Source organism: Cherax quadricarinatus, chromosome 39, assembly GCF_038502225.1.
Source record: "Cherax quadricarinatus isolate ZL_2023a chromosome 39, ASM3850222v1, whole genome shotgun sequence".
Taxonomy (NCBI): domain Eukaryota; kingdom Metazoa; phylum Arthropoda; class Malacostraca; order Decapoda; family Parastacidae; genus Cherax; species Cherax quadricarinatus.
Window position 1 is genome coordinate 2,473,209 of NC_091330.1, and position 24,745 is coordinate 2,497,953.

At 38.4% G+C, this 24,745-nt stretch overlaps 1 protein-coding gene across 1 annotated transcript in view; it reads left to right on the top strand.

Annotated features, from left to right (window-relative positions):
- The window catches only part of LOC128696278 (chromobox protein homolog 1), a 27,036-nt gene extending 3,602 nt beyond the window's left edge, over positions 1-23,434 (top strand). Inside the window, exons 3-6 of the mRNA XM_070092271.1 lie at positions 1,409-1,500; positions 2,580-2,745; positions 20,832-20,929; positions 21,892-23,434. Coding sequence (XP_069948372.1) covers positions 1,409-1,500; positions 2,580-2,745; positions 20,832-20,929; positions 21,892-22,036 — 501 coding nt within the window. The 3' untranslated portion in view covers positions 22,037-23,434. The remainder of the gene's footprint in view (positions 1-1,408; positions 1,501-2,579; positions 2,746-20,831; positions 20,930-21,891) is intronic.
- The last annotated feature ends 1,311 nt before the right edge of the window (positions 23,435-24,745 follow it).

Consider the following 24,745-nt stretch of genomic DNA (forward strand, 5'->3'; position numbering starts at 1 on the left):
AGTGCAGTCTGCACTGGCAGTAAAAGACATGGAAAAGTAATGGAAGATCTTGAAAAACTGTTAAGCATTTGGTTCGAAGATCAGCAGTAGTGTGAGGTGCTGCTGAGCCTAATGCTGATTCAAGAAGAGTTGACCAATGAAGACCTCGTGGAGCTGGAAACCCAGAGAAGGAAGGACGAAAAAGAAGTGGTTTTGGAACTGAGGAGCTTTCAGACAGACGTGATGGCAGAGGGGTTTCGTTTGCTTGGAGACTCGTTGTTTGAATCACAGGACCCAAATGTGAAATGGTAAACCAAGGTTTCAGCAGCTGTCCTTGATGCAGTACACTGCTACCTTCTCGTCTATGAAGAGAAGAAAACGGCCACCACCCAGACATCCGTAGACCGCTTCAAGAGAGTGAACAGAGGTAACGCGTCTCGAGAGGAGTCTGAATCAGTGCCATTGACTTCAGCTGCTACGACATTCGTGCCAATACCTTCTCACTGTCTGTTTTATTAAATTTATATTATTACAAACTTTATTTCATTTATAACCCATTTTGTTTACTGGTGTACAGTAGGTTACACTAGTGAACTCGATGTTTGTAGAAGCCGTCTAGGGATGTCTGGGTGGTGGTCTTTTTTTATGATTAGATTTCACACAATTTTCTTTTTGGTACCTTCAGCATTGCTATTCCTCTTGGGTGTCATGATCACTATCCAGAGATGTGACTTTGATAATTATGGAAAATGTACAAATTACCAGGGACAGTCATATAGCACATGTCAAGAACACTGACCAGTTTGTTTATACTAAGCGGCAATGCTAGGCCTTACCCCTAACCCCACCCCAAAAACATAGCTTTGTATAAGGGGTGAAGGGAAGTTACCCTGCCCAGGAACTCCATAATGATAATGTTCTCCACTAATGGAAATGGTAATTCTTCCCCAGTGTGCTATAATGGTAATGGAGTACTACTTTCGGAAATTGAAAAGTACGTACATTTAATTCGTAAGTTATTGAAAATGCGGGCTAAGGTCGTGCAGCTAACTAGGGTTCAAACTGGGAGTCTCAGGTAAAACTAAATTATATATTGTTGTCTTTATTTGGGAGTAAACTGGATTTAATTCTTCAGTAGATTTTTTATTAGTTTTTACTGTGTACGTATATACAAGTAGATGATATCATTAGCTGAGCTACAAGCATGGAAATTTTTATATCGATTACCTAGACTGGCATTTCACAAAACATATTTTCTTTGTATAACTCACTTTTGCAGTATAATTCATATGATTTTGGTGTGCATAATACTTTGTTTTTAAAATAAAAGTAAATAGGCTTTAAAATTACAGTGTTATATATTTGTTTAGGGGAATCAAACACGATGCCCAAAAAAAAGGACCATTCTCCGGATCCAGATGACCAGGAGGAAGAGGAGGAGTACTCAGTTGAGAAGATTTTAGATAAGCGTGTACGAAATGGTCGTGTTGAATACTACCTAAAATGGAAGGGTTATGGAGAGTAAGTATAGAGTTTAACACTTTATTGCCCTAAAGTGAGTATGCAAGTCATGGAAGTTAGTCTCTCTTCATGTGGCAGTTGAAATACCTGCCTATATCTATTCCTCTGAGAGAATGACACTTCCTGATAGCCTTGGCAAAAGTAGGGACAGCTTGCGTAAGCTCCTTTAGGATTTCCCTAATTTCTATTTTTATCATTGGTTTATAACCCACCTTTATATAGAGGGGTCAGTAGTGGTAGAGGGTTTTGACTAACTTTTGTGAAAAATATTTATTTATTCAATTTTCCTGAATGACTTTTTGGTAATTTTTTTTTATTTTTATTTATTCTCTGGTAGAAATACTTTAGGTTCTGCTCTAAATTGGTAATTTTCATGTAGGTATTTTTCCTGTGTTCCATTTGGATCTCGGCAAATTGAATTGAATACAGACCTTGTTTACTTCTGTATTCAATTTTTCCATGCATTGGTTTCAGTTAGGGTTGTACTGCATGGTTTTTCAAGGAATGTTGGATAACTCTCCTTATATTTTGTCAATTCTCTGATTGTTGAAGCTAAGTATCCACCTTATGTATGAACTCCTTAAGCAGAAATTGTCACGTTGAGGCCAAACTTGTCAATTTGAGGATCGAGCCCACACATCTTGCTTGTAGTCAGCTGCTGGCAGTTGCTTCCCCCTTCTATTTCCCATGTGAAACACATTTTAATACTTGACTTATGGCTTAGGTCAACACTTTCTTCATGCATTTTATAATTCAAGTGCCATAGATGTCTTAGAACTTGTAGGAGTCTTTTAATAATTTAATGTTTTTTTTATCTGATGTTATGATAGTATAATTGTGTTGTGCATTATTCAGATTGCATAGTTGCTTTTACTGTTTTTTTTTTTTTTTAATATTGCCAAGAGTACTGAATATATTACCTATACAGTCAAAGCTCTCTTCAAATGTCAAAGCTAATTACATACCTATCACATATTACCCTCTCTAGCTTTGATTCTTGGGATTGGTATTTTTTATCACATTGCTCGACTAGGGTATTTATTAGTTTAATCTAAGTAATAAAAGTTTATCCTTTACAGTGAAGACAACACATGGGAACCAGAATCCCACCTAGATTGTCCAGAACTGATATCAGAATTTGAAGAACGAAGAAAGAAAGAAGATGCCAAAAAGAAGGAAGAGAAGAAAAGAAAAACTCCAGCAACAGATGATGCATCTAAAAAGAAAACCAAAAAAGCAGTAGAGGTATGTATTTATGTATATCATGAGTCTTTTAATTTTCAGATAGTGGGTTTATCATATGTTGCTGACAATAAGTCTGTCATAAGATGGAAGGGTATACTATCTCGGATAATCAGGTTTTTGCTGAACCCCAGATGTAAGATGGGCAGGAGGGTTATATTTTGAGGTCTCACAGATGGGAGTAATCTATAACTATTGCCAAACTTTGGGTAGCTTTAAAAATAGTTTGGACAGGTACACACGTGCGTGTGTGTGTGTGTGTGTGTGTGTGTGTGGTTTTTGGTTTGTTTTTTTTTTTTTTTTTTTTTTTTTTTTTTTTTTTTTTTTTTTGTGTATGAGTTGAACTTTCCTCCAAGCATGTACCCATAAACCTACTGTAGTACGTACTCTGCTTATGTTCTAATGTTTTTTATATGTAGTGTTTTCATATCCTCTGCATCATCAGGGCTGAATTGTGAGGATACTGGAAATAATGTTTACATATATACAAATCCAGTGGGACTTAAAGGTTTTATATCCTGTGCTTCTCTATTTGCATATTCAGGGTTTAAATGAGAGGAAACTGAATACAGCCTCTCCTCGGCAATGGAGTTCCTTTCCTAAGACCACTTCAGTAAATGAATTCGTCACTAAGCAAGGAGCATAGTGTAATGGTGGCGGGTTTGTCACCCATCTTTGATATTATTTTAATATCACCTCTGCAACATTTATAACATTTTTAGTATACGGTGGACCCCCGTCGTTCAGCGGCTGTGACTCTTGAAATCCGACTTTCGGCAAGTTTCAGCTTTGTGGTTCGTGATTGGACTTATGATTCAGCGACCTTCTGGTACACGTCTGCCCGTCAGCGCGCACAGTCTCTCCTGCACTGTTCACACTCAGTGTGCCATTGTTTACCAGCATGTGACCATCACCCCATGGGTTCATACAACACACTTCATAATAATTCATTGTTTTTTGTGTTTGCAACTGATAAATAAGCCACCATGGGCCCAAAGAAAGCATCTAGTGCCAGCCCTTTGGTAAAGGTGAGAAACCTGATAGAATTCAAGAAAAAACTCGTAGCAAAGTACTAAAGTAGAGGAGGAAGAGAGAGGGGTGAATGTGCCTTCTGCAGTGATTCTACAATATGTATGATACTAAAGCAGCAGGTATTGATAAAGGCTATAGCTCCAGCCAGCGATAAAGTGTAGAATTAACAGTGTAGCAAGCAAGTTAAGCAAGTAAGCGATAGAAAACATGAGAGTAACTCTCCAATGTTGTTGGATGTGTATAGGACCGCTGAACATACACTGCCCTGCTTTCTTCCACCACCCTAAACCTCTGCCAACATCTCTTTCATCAAGCTAATATCTCCAAGGTAAGTGTAAATAAGTTTACTGAGTATACCAGGAAAAGTATACGGTAGGGTTATAATTGAAAGAATTAGAGGTAAGACAGAATGTAGAATTGCGGACGAACAAGGAGGTTTCAGAGTGGGTAGGGGATGTGTAGATCAAGTGTTTACATTGAAGCATATATGTGAACAGTATTTAGATAAAGGTAGGGAAGTTTTTATTGCATTTATGGATTTAGAAAAGGCATATGATAGAGTGGATAGAGGAGCAATGTGGCAGATGTTGCAAGTACAGTGGACCCCCGCATAGCGAACGCCTTGCATAGCGAACAATCCGCATAGCGAACGCTTTGTTCGCCAAAATTTTGCCCCGCATAGTGGACAAAAACCCGCTCAGCGACCTTCGTCCGAGACGCGTCCATTGTTTACCAGCCAGCCTCCGCGGTAACATTCAAGCATACACTCGGAATATTTCGTATTATTACAGTGTTTTCGGTGCTGTTTCTGGAAAATAAGTGACCATGGGCCCCAAGAAAGCTTCTAGTGCCAACCCTGTGGTAAAAAGGGTGAGAATTAGTATGGAAATTAAGAAAGATTTTGAAGGGTTTGGGGCTAACCCTGAGAAGCCTATGCCAGTTGTGGAATCCATTGTGCCTACTTCAAAAATTAAGGAAATGTGTGCACAGTGGGTTGAACTGCAAACCTTTATGGATGAAAATCACCCTGACACAGCTGTTGCAAGCCGTGCTGGTGACTATTTCAATGACAATGTTATGGCCCATTTTAGACAAATCGTAAAGGAACGGGAGGTACAGAGCTCTATGGACAGATTTGTTGTGCGACAGAGGTCCAGTGACTCTGAAGCTGGTCCTAGTGGCATTAAAAGAAGAAGGGAAGTAACCCCGGAAAAGGACTTGCTACCTCAAGTCCTAATGGAAGGGGATTCCCCTTCTAAACACTAACACTCTCTCTCCCCTCCTCCCATCCCATCAATCATCACCAGATCTTCAATAAAAGTAAGTGTCATGTAATTGTGCATGCCTTTTTCAGTTTGTGTGTACTAAAATTAACATTTTTTTGTGGTAAAAAAAATTTTTTTTCATACTTTTGGGTGTCTTGCACGGATTAATTTTATTTCCATTATTTCTTATGGGGAAAATTAATTCGCATAGCGAACATTTCGCATAACGACCAGCCCTCTTGCACTGATTAAGTTCGCTATGCGGGGGTCCACTGTATATGGAATAGGTGGTAAGTTACTAAATGCTGTAAAGAGCTTTTATGAGGATAGTGAGGCTCAGGTTAGGGTGTGTAGAAGAGAGGGAGAATACTTCTCGGTAAAAGTAGGTCTTAGACAGGGATGTGTAATGTCACCATGGTTGTTTAATATATTTATAGATGGGGTTGTAAAAGAAGTAAATGCTAGGGTGTTCGGGAGAGGGGTGGGATTAAATTATGGGGAATCAAATTCAAAATGGGAATTGACAGTTACTTTTTGCTGATGATACTGTGCTTATGGGAGATTCTAAAGAAAAATTGCAAAGGTTAGTGGATGAGTTTGAGAATGTGTGTAAAGGTAGAAAGTTGAAAGTGAACATAGAAAAGAGTAAGGTGATGAGGGTATCAAATGATTTAGATAAAGAAAAATTGGATATCAAATTGGGGAGGAGGAGTATGGAAGAAGTGAATGTTTTCAGATACTTGGGAGTTGACGTGTCGGCGGATGGATTTATGAAGGATGAGGTTAATCATAGAATTGATGAGGGAAAAAAGGTGAGTGGTGCATTGAGGTATATGTGGAGTCAAAAAACGTTATCTATGGAGGCAAAGAAGGGAATGTATGAAAGTATAGTAGTACCAACACTCTTATATGGATGTGAAGCTTGGGTGGTAAATGCAGCAGTGAGGAGACGGTTGGAGGCATTGGAGATGTCCTGTCTAAGGGCAATGTGTGGTGTAAATATTATGCAGAAAATTCGGAGTGTGGAAATTAGGAGGTGTGGAGTTAATAAAAGCATTAGTCAGAGGGCAGAAGAGGGGTTGTTGAGGTGGTTTGGTCATTTAGAGAGAATGGATCAAAGTAGAATGACATGGAAAGCATATAAATCTATAGGGGAAGGAAAGAGGGGTAGGGGTCGTCCTCGAAAGGGTTGGAAAGAGGGGGTAAAGGAGGTTTTGTGGGTGAGGGGCTTGGACTTCCAGCAGGCGTGCATGAGCGTGTTAGATAGGAGTGAATGGAGACGAATGATACTTGGGACCTGACGATCTGTTGGAGTGTGAGCAGGGTAATATTTAGTGAAGGGATTCAGGGAAACCGGTTATTTTCATATAGTCGGACTTGAGTCCTGGAAATGGGAAGTACAATGCCTGCACTTTAAAGGAGGGGTTTGGGATATTGGCAGTTTGGAGGGATATGTTGTGTATCTCTATACGTATATGCTTCTAAACTGTTGTATTCTGAGCACCTCTGCAAAAACAGTGATAATGTGTGAGTGTGGTGAAAGTGTTGAATGATGATGAAAGTATTTTCTTTTTGGGGATTTTCTTTCTTTTTTTTGGGTCACCCTGCCTCGGTGGGAGACGACCGACTTGTTGAAAAAAAAAAAAAGTGTAAATATAAAAGTGTAAGTATAAAAGTAAATATAAGTAAATATAAAAGGACACCAATGGAAATACGTCTTGAATTTTTTGGGTTACCCTGGGTACTTTACACATTTGCTGCTATGTATGATAATCTGTGTACAGTAGGGCCCCACTTTACGGCGTTCCGCTACTACGGTCATTTCAAATTATGACCAAAACTCGCTATATGTCTCCCCCCACCTGACTTTCTACTATGGTCAAAGCGCCCCACCCTGTTTGTTTACATTCTCCGTGAGATCTGTAACCACCAAGTCTCCATTTTGTCTGGAAGCTCCAAAATTTCAAGTGTTTTTAAAAGTTTTCGTATTTTATGTATACTCTGATAATTATACTTATGTATACCTGTACCTAAATAAACTTACATACTGTGCTGGCATGCAGGTACACATTTAAATCAGTGTCTTGTGTCTCGAGACGTATTAGTAATGATGATAATCGCCGAGTCCCATTTAAATGTCGTATATTACGTTAATATACACATTTTCATTAATCCATCTATGATATTTTTTCAATTATATAATAAACTCGATGCATAACATATAAATATGATAAATACACCCCACAGTAGAATAAATATACATAAATATGGTATGTGGTAGCAGACGACTTGCACAAGTGACGCCATATTAGAAATAATAATAATCACCGAGTCTCATTATATGTCTTACATTAATATACACATTTTCATTAATCCAACCATGATATTTTTTTCAAAATTATATAATAAACACGATACATAACATAAAAAGATGATAAATACACCCCACAATAGAATAAATAAACATAAATATGAGATGTGGTTGCCAGATAACTTGTACAAGTGACGGCAAGAATAACATTTTCTCTAATCTAACATAGGATAAAATGTGTTACGGGGGGTAACTGTAGAAAATTATTCCTTTCGTATGTATGCAAGTTTATTCAGGTATACACAAATAGTTACATAGATTATCATACATAACAGCATATGTGTAGAGAACCCAAGATAACAAAAAAGTCAGTGACTTATTTCCATTGCCTTCACTCAGAGCGTCTTTTCTTCTCAAAATGATGTTACATGAGAATGGAAGTGTTCTTCTTTATTTATTCTACCGTATCAATGCAGAGACAACTTGTACACAAACCAGACGTGCACACTTTGTTTACAAAACTTACCTTCGCCTGGTTTGTTTACATAACTCTGCGCCTGTCCTCTCTCATGCACTCATTCTTTCTCTCATTTATTCGTTTTATCTCATTTACTTACTCCTAACCCTACATTAACCCTTTGACTGTTTCAGGCCCCTTTCTGAAACTGTCATTCTATGTCCCTAAATTTTTGAAAAAAAATATTTTTTCTTATGAAATAGAGAATCTTTTCCCGATGGTAATGACACCAAAAGTTCGAAATTTGGTCAAAAAACTCATGGAATTACGCTCCCGCGAAGTTAGCGGTCTCGGCGACATATGCGTATCGGCGATTTCTCCGACTTTGAGCCCTATTTTCAGCCATTTCCGTTGTTCCAGTTGACCAAACTCATAGCTATTTCTTTAGAACTCCATTTTATCTATCAGCTGAGTACAAGAAACCTCCCATTTCCCAATTTGGACTACCCAATATTATGGTCAGAAATTGGCAATTTGGCCAATTTCACGCAAACTAAAAAAGATGCCAATTTCAAAATAGGGTCCAGAATAAACAAGGTAGACATTCTTGGTACTAAAAATAACATATCCTCTGTTCATTAGTCACATCTCTAGGCCCTTCTTATATTATCATTGCTTTCTATTTTGATTTTTTATTCATACAAAAAAATACAAAATTTACTGTTATGCAGACTACTGCATTATTGTAAAAATGGTATAAATAATATCAGTGCACTAGTGAAAGAATATTAGACTCCCCAGTTCACGTGTATTGAACGTGTGGTGTGATTTGTTTACTCCTGAACATTGGTAAAAATTGAACATTTCCGCTACTTTGAGCTCAGTTTCAAGGTCGTTTTCATCGTCAAAGTAATAAAAATCATCTCTATTTCTGTAATATGTTTTCCATTTTACCACCTAAGACCATGAAAATGCAAATACATTGATAAATACTATACGAAAATACACCTCAAAGTCGGCGTTTTAATAAAAAAAAAATGATCATTTTTTTCTCATTACGCACTCTGTGCTGCAGGATTTTTTTTTTGTGTGGTGCACACTGACCACACAGACCCATTCTCTCACATGTGGGCCTACCAGCTTTCTTCCACTTGATTTGAAGCCGCTAGAATTATTGAGTATATATACGTCTGAAACACTGGCTCGTAAGACGTATATATATGGCCAAAACAGTCAAAGGGTTAAGAGTACAAATATTTTAAGGTAAGTAATGAGTGAACTATATATATACATTTTATCACTCTGGGATGCTCAAATATCATAGAAGATTATGTGTAGGTGGGGTGGCCTGGTATGGTAGCCCGGCTGACTACCATACATACCACACTTGATTTCTTACAATAAATACTACTTGTCTCAACCTAGATTAAGACTATAAATATTTTAAGGTAAGTAATGAGTGCACTGTGTGTGTGTATTGTACTTTTTTATTGTTTTTTGATGCCTAGTTCTATTGCTAACTTAATATATGTTAGTGTAAACTTATCTAGTATTTGTATGCATTTATAAGTGGAAAAAAGGGGGTTCCACTTTACGGTGGTAGCCTGGAACCTAACCTGCCGGTCCAAGTCGGACCGAAACGTCGTCGTAAGCTTATCTCTTTTATGTGCGGGTTATTTGTGTATCGTTCCAGTCACGGTATTGTGCCTTTGTTATTTTTGGGGCCCTACTGTATGTAACTGTATTTGTGTATACCTGAATAAACTTACTTGTTTAAAAATTAAAATATAAATCATCTTTCTTCTTTCTTTCAACACACCAGCCGTATCCCACCAAGGCAGGGTGGCCCAAAAAGAAAAACGAAAGTTTCTCTCTTAAATTTAATAATTTATACGGGAGAAGGGGTTACTAGCCCCTTGCTCCCAGCATTTTAGTCGCCTCTTACAACACGCATGGCTTACGGAGGAAGAATTCTGTTCCACTTCCCCATGGAGATAAGAGGAAATAAACAAGAACAAGAACTAAAAAGAAAATAGAATAATGCCCAGAGGGGTGTGTATATATATGCTTGTACATATATGTGTAGTGTGACCTAAGTGCAAGTAGAAGTAGCAAGACATACCTGAAATCTTGCATGTTTATGAGACCGAAAAAAGACACCAGCAATCCTACCATTATGTAAAACAATTACGGGTTTTCGTTGTACACTCGCTTGGCAGGACGGTAGTATCTCCCTGGGCGGTTGCTGTTTACCAACCTACTACCTAGGAAAATGTAATTTTTTTTTTTTTTTTTTTCAACAAGTCGGCCGTCTCCCACCGAGGCAGGGTGACCCAAAAAAGAAAGAAAATCCCCAAAAAGAAAATACTTTCATCATCATTCAACACTTTCACCACACTCACACATTATCACTGTTTTTGCAGAGGTGCTCAGAACACAACAGTTTAGAAGCATATACGTATAAAGATACACAACATATCCCTCCAAACTGCCAATATCCCAAACCCCTCCTTTAAAGTGCAGGCATTGTACTTCCCATTTCCAGGACTCAAGTCCGACTATAAGAAAATAATCGGTTTCCCTGAATCCCTTCACTAAATATTACCCTGCTCACACTCCAACAGATCGTCAGGTCCCAAGTATCATTCGTCTCCATTCACTCCTATCTAACACGCTCATGCACGCTTGCTGGAAGTCCAAGCCCCTCGCCCACAAAACCTCCTTTACCCCCTCTTTCCAACCCTTTCGAGGACGACCCCTACCCCTCTTTCCTTCCCCTATAGATTTATATGCTTTCCATGTCATTCTACTTTGATCCATTCTCTCTAAATGACCAAACCACCTCAACAACCCCTCTTCTGCCCTCTGACTAATGCTTTTATTAACTCCACACCTTCTCATAATTTCCACACTCTGAATTTTCTGCATAATATTTACACCACACATTGCCCTTAGACAGGACATCTCCACTGCCTCCAACCGTCTCCTCGCTGCTGCATTTACCACCCAAGCTTCACATCCATATAAGAGTGTTGGTACTACTATACTTTCATACATTCCCTTCTTTGCCTCCATAGATAACGTTTTTCGACTCCACATATACCTCAACGCACCACTCACCTTTTTTCCCTCATCAATTCTATGATTAACCTCATCCTTCATAAATCCATCCGCCGACACGTCAACTCCCAAGTATCTGAAAACATTCACTTCTTCCATACTCCTCCCCAATTTGATATCCAATTTTTCTTTATCTAAATCATTTGATACCCTCATCACCTTACTCTTTTCTATGTTCACTTTCAACTTTCTACCTTTACACACATTCTCAAACTCATCCACTAACCTTTGCAATTTTTCTTTAGAATCTCCCATAAGCACAGTATCATCAGCAAAAAGTAACTGTGTCAATTCCCATTTTGAATTTGATTCCCCATAATTTAATCCCACCCCTCTCCCGAACACCCTAGCATTTACTTCTTTTACAACCCCATCTATAAATATATTAAACAACCATGGTGACATTACACATCCCTGTCTAAGACCTACTTTTACCGGGAAGTAGTCTCCCTCTCTTCTACACTCCCTAACCTGAGCCTCACTATCCTTATAAAAGCTCTTTACAGCATTTAGTAACTTACCACCTATTCCATAAACTTGCAACATCTGCCACATTGCTCCTCTATCCACTCTATCATATGTCTTTTCTAAATCCATAAATGCAATAAAAACTTCCCTACCTTTATCTAAATACTGTTCACATATATGCTTCAATGTAAACACTTGATCTACACATCCCCTACCCACTCTGAAAATGTAAATATTTCTTATTTATAAATTACATACATTGTTTAACCCTTTGAGGGTCGACAGGCCCTCTCTGAGACTCGTTCTCAGGGTCCGCCAAATTTAAAAAATAATAATAATAATGTTTTCTTGTGAAAAGATAGAGAATCTTTTCCCGATCATAATGACACCAAAAGTATGAAATTTGATGGAAAACTTACGGAATTATGCTCTGGCGAAGTTAGCCGTCTCGGCGATGTTTACGCATCGGTGAATTTGCCCACTTTGAGCCCCATTTTCGGCCAATTCCACTGTACTAGTTGACAAAAAAACATGAATATTTTGCTAGAACTCCATTTTTTCTATCGAATGAGTGCAAGAATTTAGCAATTTTGCCAATTTCACACAAATTTCAAAAGATGCCAATTTCCGAATAGGGTCCAGAATAAACAAGAAAGACATTCCTGGCATTAAAATGACATTTCCTCTGTTCATTAGTCACGTCTCAAGGCCCCTCCTACATTCTTTTGCTTTCCACTTTGAATTTTTATTCTCACAAAAAATAGAAGATTTACTGTTATGCAGACTACTGCATTAGTGTAAAAAAAATTATAAATAATATTGGCGCACTTGCGAAAGAATATTACTCACCAGTTGACGTGTATTGGACGCTTGGCATGATTTGTTTACTTTTGAACTTTGGTAAAAATCAAACATTTCTGCTACTTTGAGCTCAATTTCAAGGCAATTTTCATTGTAAAACCAGTCAAAATCATCTCAATTTCTTTAATATGACTTCCCTTCTATAAAATGAGACCAAGAAAACTAGAATAGAACAATAAATAATATACGAAAATACAGCGCTAAGTCGCTGTTTTATTCCAAAAAAACTGTGTTTTTTTTTTCTCATTATGCACTGTGTGCTGCAGGATTTTATTTATACTGTGCACACTGACCACATAGACCCATTCTTTCATATGTAGGCCTACCAGCTGTCTCCCACTAGATTTGAGGGTGCTAGAATTTAGGCGTACTAGTATGTCAAAAACGCTGGGTCATAAGCCGTACTAGTATGGCCGAAACCCTCAATGGGTTAAGTGTGATGGTGGTGGCGGCCCAAGCCTTCACCGCCACCAACACGGCTTCTCCCAGTGGCGGCCCTTAAACCCAACAACAACACTTACATGTACATTTACTCTCGTACATTATGACATATTTTATTCATTCTAGAGTACATCTCATGTTTGTTATAATGTCATATTAGATGAATTGTGATAGATAAATAAGCCGTAGAGATATTAGCCTCATATTGAAGCATAATAAACTTGCCTTCCTCTTGCTTCCTATCTACCTCCTACACCAACAAGAATCAATAAAGGTTAAGTGTGATGTTAAATGTTCATTTATCCATTTTATTAGTGCTTTATATTTATTTGTCATTGTTTTCTGTATGTAATTCTATATTTAATCTTTAAAAAAATTTTTTTTTGTTAATACTTTTGGCTGTCTGAAATGGATTAATTGGGTTTCCATTATTTCTTATGGGGAAAATAGATTCGCCAATCGTGGATTTCGCCAGTCGGCAGACTCTCTGGAACGGATTAATCACGAAACTCGGGGGTCCACTGTATTTTTAAATGTTTATATAGTATATTGTAATTAACAGAATAGAGGAAATCAGCTCTAATATGCATTATTTAGGTATGCATACTAGTCAGAGTCCATCGTAAGTCTTAGTCATCGGTAAACAAGTATATCGCTATGTGAGGAGAGGCTGTATGTCAGTACAGTACCTTCTGTGTGCGAAATGTACGCAAGTTTAGTTGTTAAACTCATATTTTGTGTTACAGGTTATGCATACACTGTTCTGATACTGAAAGATCACTTGCCTGCTTCTATCCATTTGCATATCAGGGTTGAATTTAGAGAGAACTTGATATCAACATAGTACCTACTGTATATACACTATACAGGTGTCCCTCAACATTCGCGAGGGTTAGGGGATCAAGAGCCTCGCGAATGTTGAAAAACCGTGAATGTTTGGTGCCCCAATATATTGTAGGGAAATATAATACAATACTGAACTTGTTGAACCATGAACAATCATAAAATACATGAAAACGTCGTAAATTGTACTAAATATATACATGTTATTCTTTAATAGCATGTATGTTATTAAATACCACAGACTCCACCAATGCCTCCACCACTGCGAGTCCCTACTACCCTCCCTCTGACCCCTGCAACTGGCAGCCATCCCTCCCACCACTCAGTGTGGTGAGTGTTTTGTTTGTTCATTATTTGCTATTAAACTACAGTATAAATAATGTAAACACATTCATGACTGCATATTGGAATGGCTATTTGAACAGGTATTGGATGGTGACATCATGTGTTTACTCTTGAACACAGCAAAGAATCAAACATTTCTGCTACTGCTAATAATAACAATAGTAATAATAATAATAATAATAATACGATATAATTGAAGAATGACTTCAAGAGTGTATCAGTCTGTAGTGGAAGGAAGGCAGGGTAGGGGTCGGCCTAGGAAAGGTTGGAGGGAGGGGGTAAAGGAGGTTTTGTGTGCGAGGGGCTTGGACTTCCAGCAGGCGTTCGTGAGCGTGTTTGATAGGAGTGAATGGAGACGAATGGTTTTTAATACTTGACGTGCTGTTGGAGTGTGAGCAAAGTAACATTTATGAAGGGGTTCAGGGAAACCGGCAGGCCGGACTTGAGTCCTGGAGATGGGAAGTACAGTGCCTGCACTCTGAAGGAGGGGTGTTAATGTTGCAGTTTAAAAACTGTAGTGTAAAGCACCCTTCTGGCAAGACAGTGATGGAGTGAATGATGGTGAAAGTTTTTCTTTTTCGGGCCACCCTGCCTTGGTGGGAATCGGCCAGTGTGATAATAAAAAAAAAAATTGAAGGAGGAAATTGTACAAAAATACGAGGGAGTGGTTGACACATCTTCAGTGTGGCTTTGTTTATGCTGGAGTGAACATTAATCTCCCTGCTCTTCCAAACATTTCACAATAATTCAGCGGTTGAGGCAGTGGTATTTACTAACATATACGTATGTTATAAATAATAATAGTACATTTTTTTTTTTTTTTTTCTCAACAAGTCGGCCGTCTCCCACCGAGGCAGGGTGACCCAAAAAAGAAAGAAAATCCCCAAAAAGAAAATACTTTCATCATCATTCAACACTTTCACCACACTCACACATTATCACTGTTTTTGCAGAGGTGCTCAGAATACAACAGTCTAGAAGCATACACATATAAAGATACACAACATATCCCTCCAAACTGCCAATATCCCAAACCCCTCCTTTAAAGTGCAGGCATTGTACTTCCCATTTCCAGGACTCAAGTCCGACTATATGAAAATAACCAGTTTCCCTGAATCCCTTCACTAAATATTACCCTGCTCACACTCCAACAGATCGTCAGGTCCCAAGTACCATTCGTCTCCATTCACTCCTATCTAACACGCTCACGCACGCTTGCTGGAAGTCCAAGCCCCTCGCCCACAAAACCTCCTTTACCCCCTCTCTCCAACCCTTTCGAGGACGACCCCTACCCCGCCTTCCTTCCCCTATAGATTTATATGCTTTCCATGTCATTCTACTTTGATCCATTCTCTCTAAATGACCAAACCACCTCAACAACCCCTCTTCTGCCCTCTGACTAATACTTTTATTAACTCCACACCTTCTCCTAATTTCCACACTCCGAATTTTCTGCATAATATTTACACCACACATTGCCCTTAAACAGGACATCTCCACTGCCTCCAACCGTCTCCTCGCTGCTGCATTTACCACCCAAGCTTCGCACCCATATAAAAGTGTTGGTACTACTATACTTTCATACATTCCCTTCTTTGCCTCCATAGATAACGTTTTTTGACTCCACATATACCTCAACGCACCACTCACCTTTTTTCCCTCATCAATTCTATGATTAACCTCATCCTTCATAAATCCATCCGCCGACACGTCAACTCCCAAGTATCTGAAAACATTCACTTCTTCCATACTCCTCCTCCCCAATTTGATATCCAATTTTTCTTTATCTAAATCATTTGACACCCTCATCACCTTACTCTTTTCTATGTTCACTTTCAGCTTTCTACCTTTACACACATTCCCAAACTCATCCACTAACCTTTGCAATTTTTCTTTAGAATCTCCCATAAGCACAGTATCATCAGCAAAAAGTAACTGTGTCAATTCCCATTTTGAATTTGATTCCCCAAAATTTAATCCCACCCCTCTCCCGAACACCCTAGCATTTACTTCCTTTACAACCCCATCTATAAATATATTAAACAACCATGGTGACATTACACATCCCTGTCTAAGACCTACTTTTACCGGGAAATAGTCTCCCTCTCTTCTACACACCCTAACCTGAGCCTCACTATCCTCATAAAAACTCTTTACAGCATTTAATAACTTACCACCTATTCCATATACTTGCAACATCTGCCACATTGCTCCTCTATCCACTCTATCATATGCCTTTTCTAAATCCATAAATGCAATAAAAACTTCCCTACCTTTATCTAAATACTGTTCACATATATGCTTCAATGTAAACACTTGATCTACACATCCCCTACCCACTCTGAAACCTCCTTGCTCATCCGCAATCCTACATTCTGTCTTACCTCTAATTCTTTCAATTATAACCCTACAGTACACTTTTCCTGGTCTACTCAGTAAGCTTATTCCTCTATAATTTTTACAGTCTCTTTTGTCCCCTTTCCCTTTATATAAAGGGACTATACATGCTCTCCGCCAATCCCTAGGTACCTTCCCCTCTTTCATACATTTATTGAACAAAAGTACCAACCACTCCAACACTATATCCCCCCCTGCTTTTAACATTTCTGTCATGATCCCATCAGTTCCAGCTGCTTTACCCCCTTTCATTTTACGTAATGCCTCACGTACCTCCCCCACACTTACATTCTGCTCTTCTTCACTCCTAAAAGATGGTATACCTCCCTGACCAGTGCATGAAATTACTGCCTCTGTTTCTTCCTTAACATTTAAAAGTTCCTCAAAATATTCTCGCCATCTACCTAATACCTCCATCTCCCCATCTACTAACTCCCCTACTCTGTTTTTAACTGACAAATCCATATTTTCCCTTGGGTTTCTTAACTTGTTTAACTCACTCCAAAAAATTTTCTTATTTTCATTAAAATTTCTTGACAGTGCCTCTCCCACTCTATCATCTGCTCTCCTTTTGCACTCTCTCACCACTCTCTTTACATTTCTTTTACTCTCCATATATTCTGCTCTTCTTATAACACTTCTGCTTTGTAAAAACCTCTCATAAGCTACCTTCTTCTCTTTTATCACACCCTTTACTTCATCATTCCACCAATCACTCCTCTTTCCTCCTGCACCCACCCTCCTATAACCACAAACTTCTGCCCCACATTCTAATACTGCATTTTTAAAACTATTCCAACCCTCTTCAACCCCCCCATTACTCATCTTTGCACTATCCCACCTTTCTGCCAATAGTCGCTTATATCTCACCCGAACTTCCTCCTCCCTTAGTTTATACACTTTCACCTCCCTCTTACTTGTTGTTGCCACCTTCCTCTTTTCCCATCTACCTCTTACTCTAACTGTAGCTACAACTAAATAATGATCCGATATATCAGTTGCCCCTCTATAAACATGTACATCCTGGAGCCTACCCATCAACCTTTTATCCACCAATACATAATCTAATAAACTACTTTCATTACGTGCTACATCATACCTTGTATATTTATTTATCCTCTTTTTCATAAAATATGTATTACTTATTACCAAATTTCTTTCTACACATAGCTCAATTAAAGGCTCCCCATTTACATTTACCCCTGGCACCCCAAATTTACCTACTACTCCCTCCATAACATTTTTACCCACTTTAGCATTGAAATCCCCAACCACCATTACTCTCACACTTGATTCAAAACTCCCCACGCATTCACTCAACATTTCCCAAAATCTCTCTCTCTCCTCTACACTTCTCTCTTCTCCAGGTGCATACACGCTTATTATAACCCACTTTTCACATCCAATCTTTATTTTACTCCACATAATCCTTGAATTAATACATTTATAGTCCCTCTTTTCCTGCCATAGCTTATCCTTCAACATTATTGCTACTCCTTCTTTAGCTCTAACTCTATTTGAAACCCCTGACCTAATCCCATTTATTCCTCTCCACTGAAACTCTCCCACCCCCTTCAGCTTTGTTTCACTTAAAGCCAGGACATCCAGCTTCTTCTCATTCATAACATCCACAATCATCTCTTTCTTATCATCTGCACAACATCCACGCACATTCAGACTTCCCACTTTGACAATTTTCTTCTTCTTATTCTTTTTAGTAATCTTTACAGGAAAAGGGGTTACTAGCCCATTGTTCCCGGCATTTTAGTTGACTTTTACAACACGCATGGCTTACGGAGGAAAGATTCTTATTCCACTTCCCCATGGATATAAAAGGAAAATTAATAAGACCAAGAACTATTAAGATAAAATCAAAGAAAACTCAGATGAGTGTGTATGAATAAATGTGTATATGTATGTGTAGTGTGACCTAAGTGTAAGTAGAAGTAGCAAGACATGCCTGTAATCTTGCATATTTATGAGACAGACAAAAGACATCAGCAATCCTACCATCATGTAAAACAATCACAGGCTTTCGTTTTACACTCACTTGGCAGGACGGTAGTACCTCCCTGGGTGGTTGCTGTCTACCAACCTACTACCTATAATAATAATAATAATACCTATAATAATAGTACATGTTAATATTAATAACATTTATAATAATAATAAATGTTATTCGTAATGTACTATTATTATTTATAACATGTGTGTTAGTAAATATCACTGCCTCTACCACTGCCTCTACCACTGCCTCTACCACTGCCTCTACCACTGCCTCTACCACTGCCTCTACCACTGCCTCTACCACTGCCTCTATCACTGCCTCTATCACTGCCTCTATCACTGCCTCTACCACTGCCTCAACCACTCCAGTCGCACTCAATCTACAAGCACCAAACAACGAATTATTGTGAAATGTTTGGAAGAGCAGGGAGACTAATGCTCACTCCAGCATAAACAAAGCCACACTGACGATGTGTCAACCACTCCCTCGTATTTTTGTACAATTTCCTTCTTCAATTATATCTTCTTATTATTATTATTATTACTATTGTTATTATTAGCAGTAGCAGAAATGTTTGATTCTTTGCTGTGTTCAAGAGTAAACACATGTCACCGTCTAATACCTGTCCAAATAGCCATTCCAATATGCAGTCATGAATGTGTTTACATTATTTATACTGTAGTTTAATAGCAAATAATGAACAAACAAAACACTCACCACACTGAGTGGTGGGAGGGCTGGCTGTCAGTTGCAGGGGTCGGAGGGAGGGTAGTAGGGACTCGCAGGTGGCGGGAAACTTGAATATGATTTGGCGGTTGGGAATTCGCGAATGTGTGAAGCCCGCGAAAGCTGAAAACGTGAATGTTGAGGGAGACCTGTACGTCAATGTGATTACGATAGTGTTCGGGGTTCATTGGTGCCTACCATAATATAATAGAGGAGGAGCACTGAAGCAGGACTACTGGCCCATGCTAGGCAGGGACAACTCTCGCCCATTCATGTAATGGTTTAACATTTTTTTAAGATACACAAGGATTTAGCTTCCATAACCCTAGTTGTCATAATGTGGTGGTGGTAGTAGGGGATGTAGAAGTCACAGTAGTAGTGTAGTAATAGTAGTAGTAGCAGAATCAGCAGCTGTAGCGGTAGAATCAGTAGTAATAGTAGTAGCAACATCAGTAGTAGTAGTAGCAGTAGCAGCTGCTGCTGCTGCATCATCACTTGTTGATCACGTACTACTTATTTAACAACGAAACTGATGCAGTACAGTAGTTAGATATACTATATTTGATTCAGGTTTTTCTCATTTTATCCTTAATTTTGTAAATAGAGAGAAGTACAGGATGTATAAATATTGAAAGGTCCAGTGTCCCTCAGATAGGATCACGTGTAGCTTTGTGTCATGAAGAAAAAGTAGTTTAACCCTTTCACTGTCCATGTTGAACTAAGTCATTGAGGCCAGGGTCCCTGATGTAGTTCTACGTCATGAGCTCAGCTCGCTCAGATAAACTGTGAGTTGTAAATTTTGGCCTCGATATGAGAGAATGAATTTGCACCATATAAAAAAAAATCCTGCCCCACTCAGTGCATTTTGGGAAAAAACAAAACTGTTTATATGGTTTAAAAGAGTGATTTTGGATATACATTTGTATTTTCCTAGGTAGTTTTATTGGTTGTTTCTTGGCATCATTTAATAGAATAGACATATTACTGAACTAGAGATAATTTGATTAGTTTCAGGACTGGAAGTAGCTTGACATTGAGTTCAAAGTAGCAGAAATATTAAATATTTTCTGATATTCCAGAAGATAGGTAAGGCCCCTATACAGCCCTCAGTCTGTTTTATGGGTTTTTAATAGGTCTTGATTTAATTGTTGGGACAGCGTAAACCATAATCATATTTTATTATGCAATAAATAGAGTAAGTCTTCTATTTTTGTGTGAATAAGCAGTGCTGTATGACCCTAGTAGGTTTAGTGCTTCGTTTTGATTGTAATATAATTTGTGTGAATAAGAATTCAAAATGGAAGGGAGGTGCAGTATTGGAGAGGTGTGGCAAGACAGTGTGAACGATGGTGAAAGCATTTCTTTTTCATGCCACCCTGCCTTTGTGAGAAGCAGCCAGCATGTTGAAAAATAATGTTTTAGTGCCAAGAATGTCTACGTTGTTTTGGATTATTTAAAAAAAAAATTGAAAATTAGCAAATTACTGACTAATGTGCACTTGATTGAGTAGATGAAATAGTAAAATGGGCAGTTTCTTGTGCTCAATTCATAGAACAGAAGGCATACTAGTGAAAAAGCTAAGAATTTGGTCAAATGGAACAGGAATTTGCTTAAAATAGGACTTAAGTTGGGGGTCTGGACAGTGAAAGGATTAAGAACTTAACTGAAGCTGATGCTTCATTTAAGTTATAACAAACAATTTTATAAAAAGTTCTGCAGGTAAAATTTTAATCTGGCAGGTGCAAAACATGCATGCTTTATTGAAGCATTTTAAGAAAAATATTGTTTACTTGTATTTATAAATACATTTTGCAGGAGGACAGTCGGCCACGGGGATTTGATCGGGGACTTGAAGCTGAGCGAATTATAGGAGCAACAGACTCGAGTGGAGAACTAATGTTTCTTATGAAATGGTTAGTATGTTTGTGATCATTTGATGATGAATGAGATGGTGTTTCTTCCTTCATTGTTCAACCTGTTGTGAAGTATTTAGAGTTTAAATTACAGTTTTAAACAGAAAACATTTAAAGCTTTATTGGCATTATGCAAATGAACTCTGCATCACACGTGCAGAAAAATCAAGATTGTTGTGAATTTTCGGTAGTGGGATATAATTATTTTGAAGATTGTGGGGGTATGATGTAGTGCTCTATTAAATATTGTGGTACAGCATGGCCCCTCAAGGGAGGTTCCTTGATGCTGGTGAGGCTCTTGATCTAGGTAATTGGATCTGTGCTCCAGTTCCCTGAATTAAGCCTGAATACCTTCGAAACCCCACCCCCCTTACACACACAGGTACTGTATAATCCTACAGGTTTAGTGCTGCCCCACAATTATTATAATGATGGTACAGCATGCGGGGAAGTGGAGATTGAGCAAAAACCAACTGATCCTCGTTATTGTCTGTCACAGTTGTCTTCCTGGAAGTTGCAGATATAATTTATAGGAAATGATAGGAGGTACGTATACACTGAGCTCAATAGATAATTTCGTAGCTTTCATAAACAAGCCAGCTGCCACTACCAGAGATGAATGAGAGAATAAATGGTATTATTAGGCATTGAAATTATTAATGAAGGAGTTAATACAGCTTGCAGCAAGGACAACAGGAGCAGATGTTCTCTCCAGGAGTATTAAGGGAGTCAAAATATTGTGCAAACAACTTCCACTGAGCTTTAAGAAATCACTAGGAGCAGTGTAAATGACTTGAGAGGAGTTAGCGAGATATTGTTAATGAAATTTATTAATTTACTTTGCATCCCTTGAATGATGGTTTAAAAAGTATCCAACCTCTTGAATTACTATATTCTTGTATTTAGCTTGTATAGAGCATCAGATTTTGGTACTGTATCTAAAATCTAATTAATATTTTCAGGAGAGGCACTGATGAAGCAGATTTGGTGCCTGCAAGGCAGGCCAACAGCAGATGCCCCCAAGTGGTTATAAAGTTCTATGAAGAACGACTAACTTGGCACTCCTCTACAAATGATGAAGAAGAAGGCCACAATGAGGCTGAATGAATACATAGCAGCTTTGTCAAATGTACTGTGACCTTGTTTTTATTACTACTTGTAGTACTGAAACTGGATGTTAGTGAGAAAATATTGTATGTCTTTAATTTAGTTAAAAATAAAAGTGTCAAGAGTAAAAAGTTCTCATTCATGTGTATAGTTTCACACCTGTACTACTACTTGGGACATTATACAATTAATTTTACCATATACACAGTGAACACTCTCTTGTTTGAATTGGGGACAGGATTCCTTCCAGTTAAGCAGTATAATTTTTTTTATATACAAACTCGAAGTATTGTTTATTTTGATATTAAAATCACTTTGAAAATATGCAAATTTTATATATAAAATTCAAGCTTTCTACTTAAAGCTTAGTTTTCTTTTTTTTAAATGAAGTTAGCTTAGTAACAACTGATAGAGTACAGTGAAATGGTGATTTAACAGACTAATAGGATAGTATAGTGTCTGGTAATGATTACTTTCAGCCTTTTGGGTAAATAATGAATAATTTTGGAAATAAGATTCCTTTAAATCTGAAATTAGCTTTCCCATCAGACTGTAGCTATAATGGACAGTTCTGAAAACGAGTCAATCTGTTTCTGGAATTTGTTGGTTAAATCCAAAAAGCTGGTTCATTAAATCGAGGTTTTACTGTATAAATCAGATTACATTAGTGGCTTTGATATGGAGGGTGGGGGGAGTGCAATTGACATTTCTCTGCACGATTCCCTTTGCAAGTCGTTTATGATCGTGATACATAAGACTAGTAATATTAAACATAACAGTTTTAATCAGTCCTTTTTTGTATGTTTTTTTTAGTTGGTTTTATTAGCATTTGCCCAAGTTTACACTAAATTATTGTAAACTGGATTGATATTTGGGAAGATGCTCATAACATTGTATCAATGACACCTGATTGTAGTTAGAAAAAGCAGTCATGTTTCTGCCACCTCCACACTGAGTTACAAAGGTTAACACTTCCATATTTCTAACCGTTAATAATTATTGTGGATTTTCTAATGAATGCAAAGTTGGGTTAATGGTAAGAGGTGTAAAATTGATTGTACCTGGATAAATGACTGTAATCGTATCTTTTTGTCCAGTGTATCCAGCATTGTGTTCCATCCTTATCCACATAGGTGGGAGTTCACTGTATATATTTTGATAGCCAGTCTACATAGCCATGTGGAATTTTTATTTATATATATTTTATATATTAATACAAAAGTTTAATTTAATTTTTTTTTTGGGGGGGGAGATGGTATGTGCTGCTTTACTATGGCCATTGAAGACATGCATAATATATGGAATGTAAACCTTACTTTTTATAAGATTGCAAAGTGTAGTTTTATACATTTTCTTTATTTTTTCCTGCCTTATTGAAAATAAAAGAAATTATATGTATTTTTGTGCCTTTTTTTTTTTTTCCTCCTCTGAAAACAGGCTTTTTAGTTAGACATTCTTTATTCGTTCGCCGCCCCTGTTTGCTCCGTCCCTTTTCTCTTCGCCTACATTCACTCTTGTCTTCCCTTCAGTTACCACCCTGGGAAGTTCCAGCTGTTCGGGTCTGTTCTTTCTCACTCCCTTGCTCAAAAGCTCAACTGCCTACGGTGGCTTCCCGCTCTCTTTTTCTTGATCACTTCCACTCCCACTCTCATGCCACCGCTGTGTACACAGATGGCTCTAAGTCTTCAGACGGCGTCGGATTCGCAGCAGTGTTTCCGGACAGCGTCATGCGGGGGCATTTACTATCTTCAGCTAGCATTTTTACTGCTGAACTGTATGCCATTCTTGCAGCACTTATTCGTATCGCATCCATGCCTGTGTCATCATTTGTAGTAGTCTCAGACTCCCTTAGTGCTCTACAGGCTATACGAAAATTTGATACATCTCATCCCCTCGTTCTCCGTATCCAACTTTGGCTACGCCGTATCTCTACCAAACATAAAGATATTGTTTTTTGTTGGGTCCCTGGTCATGTCGACGTACAGGGCAATGAACAGGCAGACACTGATGCGCGGTCAGCAGTACATGACCTACCAATTTCCTATCGAGGTGTTCCATTTCTGGACTATTTTGCTGCAATAACTACCCACCTTTGCACCCGTTGGCAACAACGTTGGTCAACTCTGCTCGGTAACAAACTTCATTCTATTAAACCGAGCATAGGTTACTGGCCGTCTTCTTGTCATCAGTGCCGAGGTTGGGAGACCACTCTCTCCCGCCTTCGCATTGGCACACTAGTCTTACTCATGGGTATCTCATGGAGAGGCACCCTGTTCCTCTCTGTGAGCAGTGTCAAGTTCCAGTATCGATTAGCCACATTCTGTTAGACTGCCCTCTCTATCAACGAGCACGCAGAATTTACCTCCGTCGTCTTCGTTCTACTACTCTCTCTTTACCTTTCCTTCTTGCTGATGGACCCTCCTTTAATCCTGACTCTCTCATCGACTTCTTGACAACGACTGATTTACTCCACAAACTCTGATACTTTTCGCACTCCCCTCAGCCCTTTCTAGTTCAGTCTCTTGCTGCCCTTTACCCTTTCACCATCCACTACCCCGCTGTTATCCGTAACCTATTACGTACTCGTCCATCTCCCTTTTGCCACCTGATGCCCTCGCTTCCTTCCTGCCCTGCAGCGCTGTATAGTCCTTGTGGCTTAGCGCTTCTTTTTGATTATAATAATAATGAATGTCCCTACTGTTTTTAATA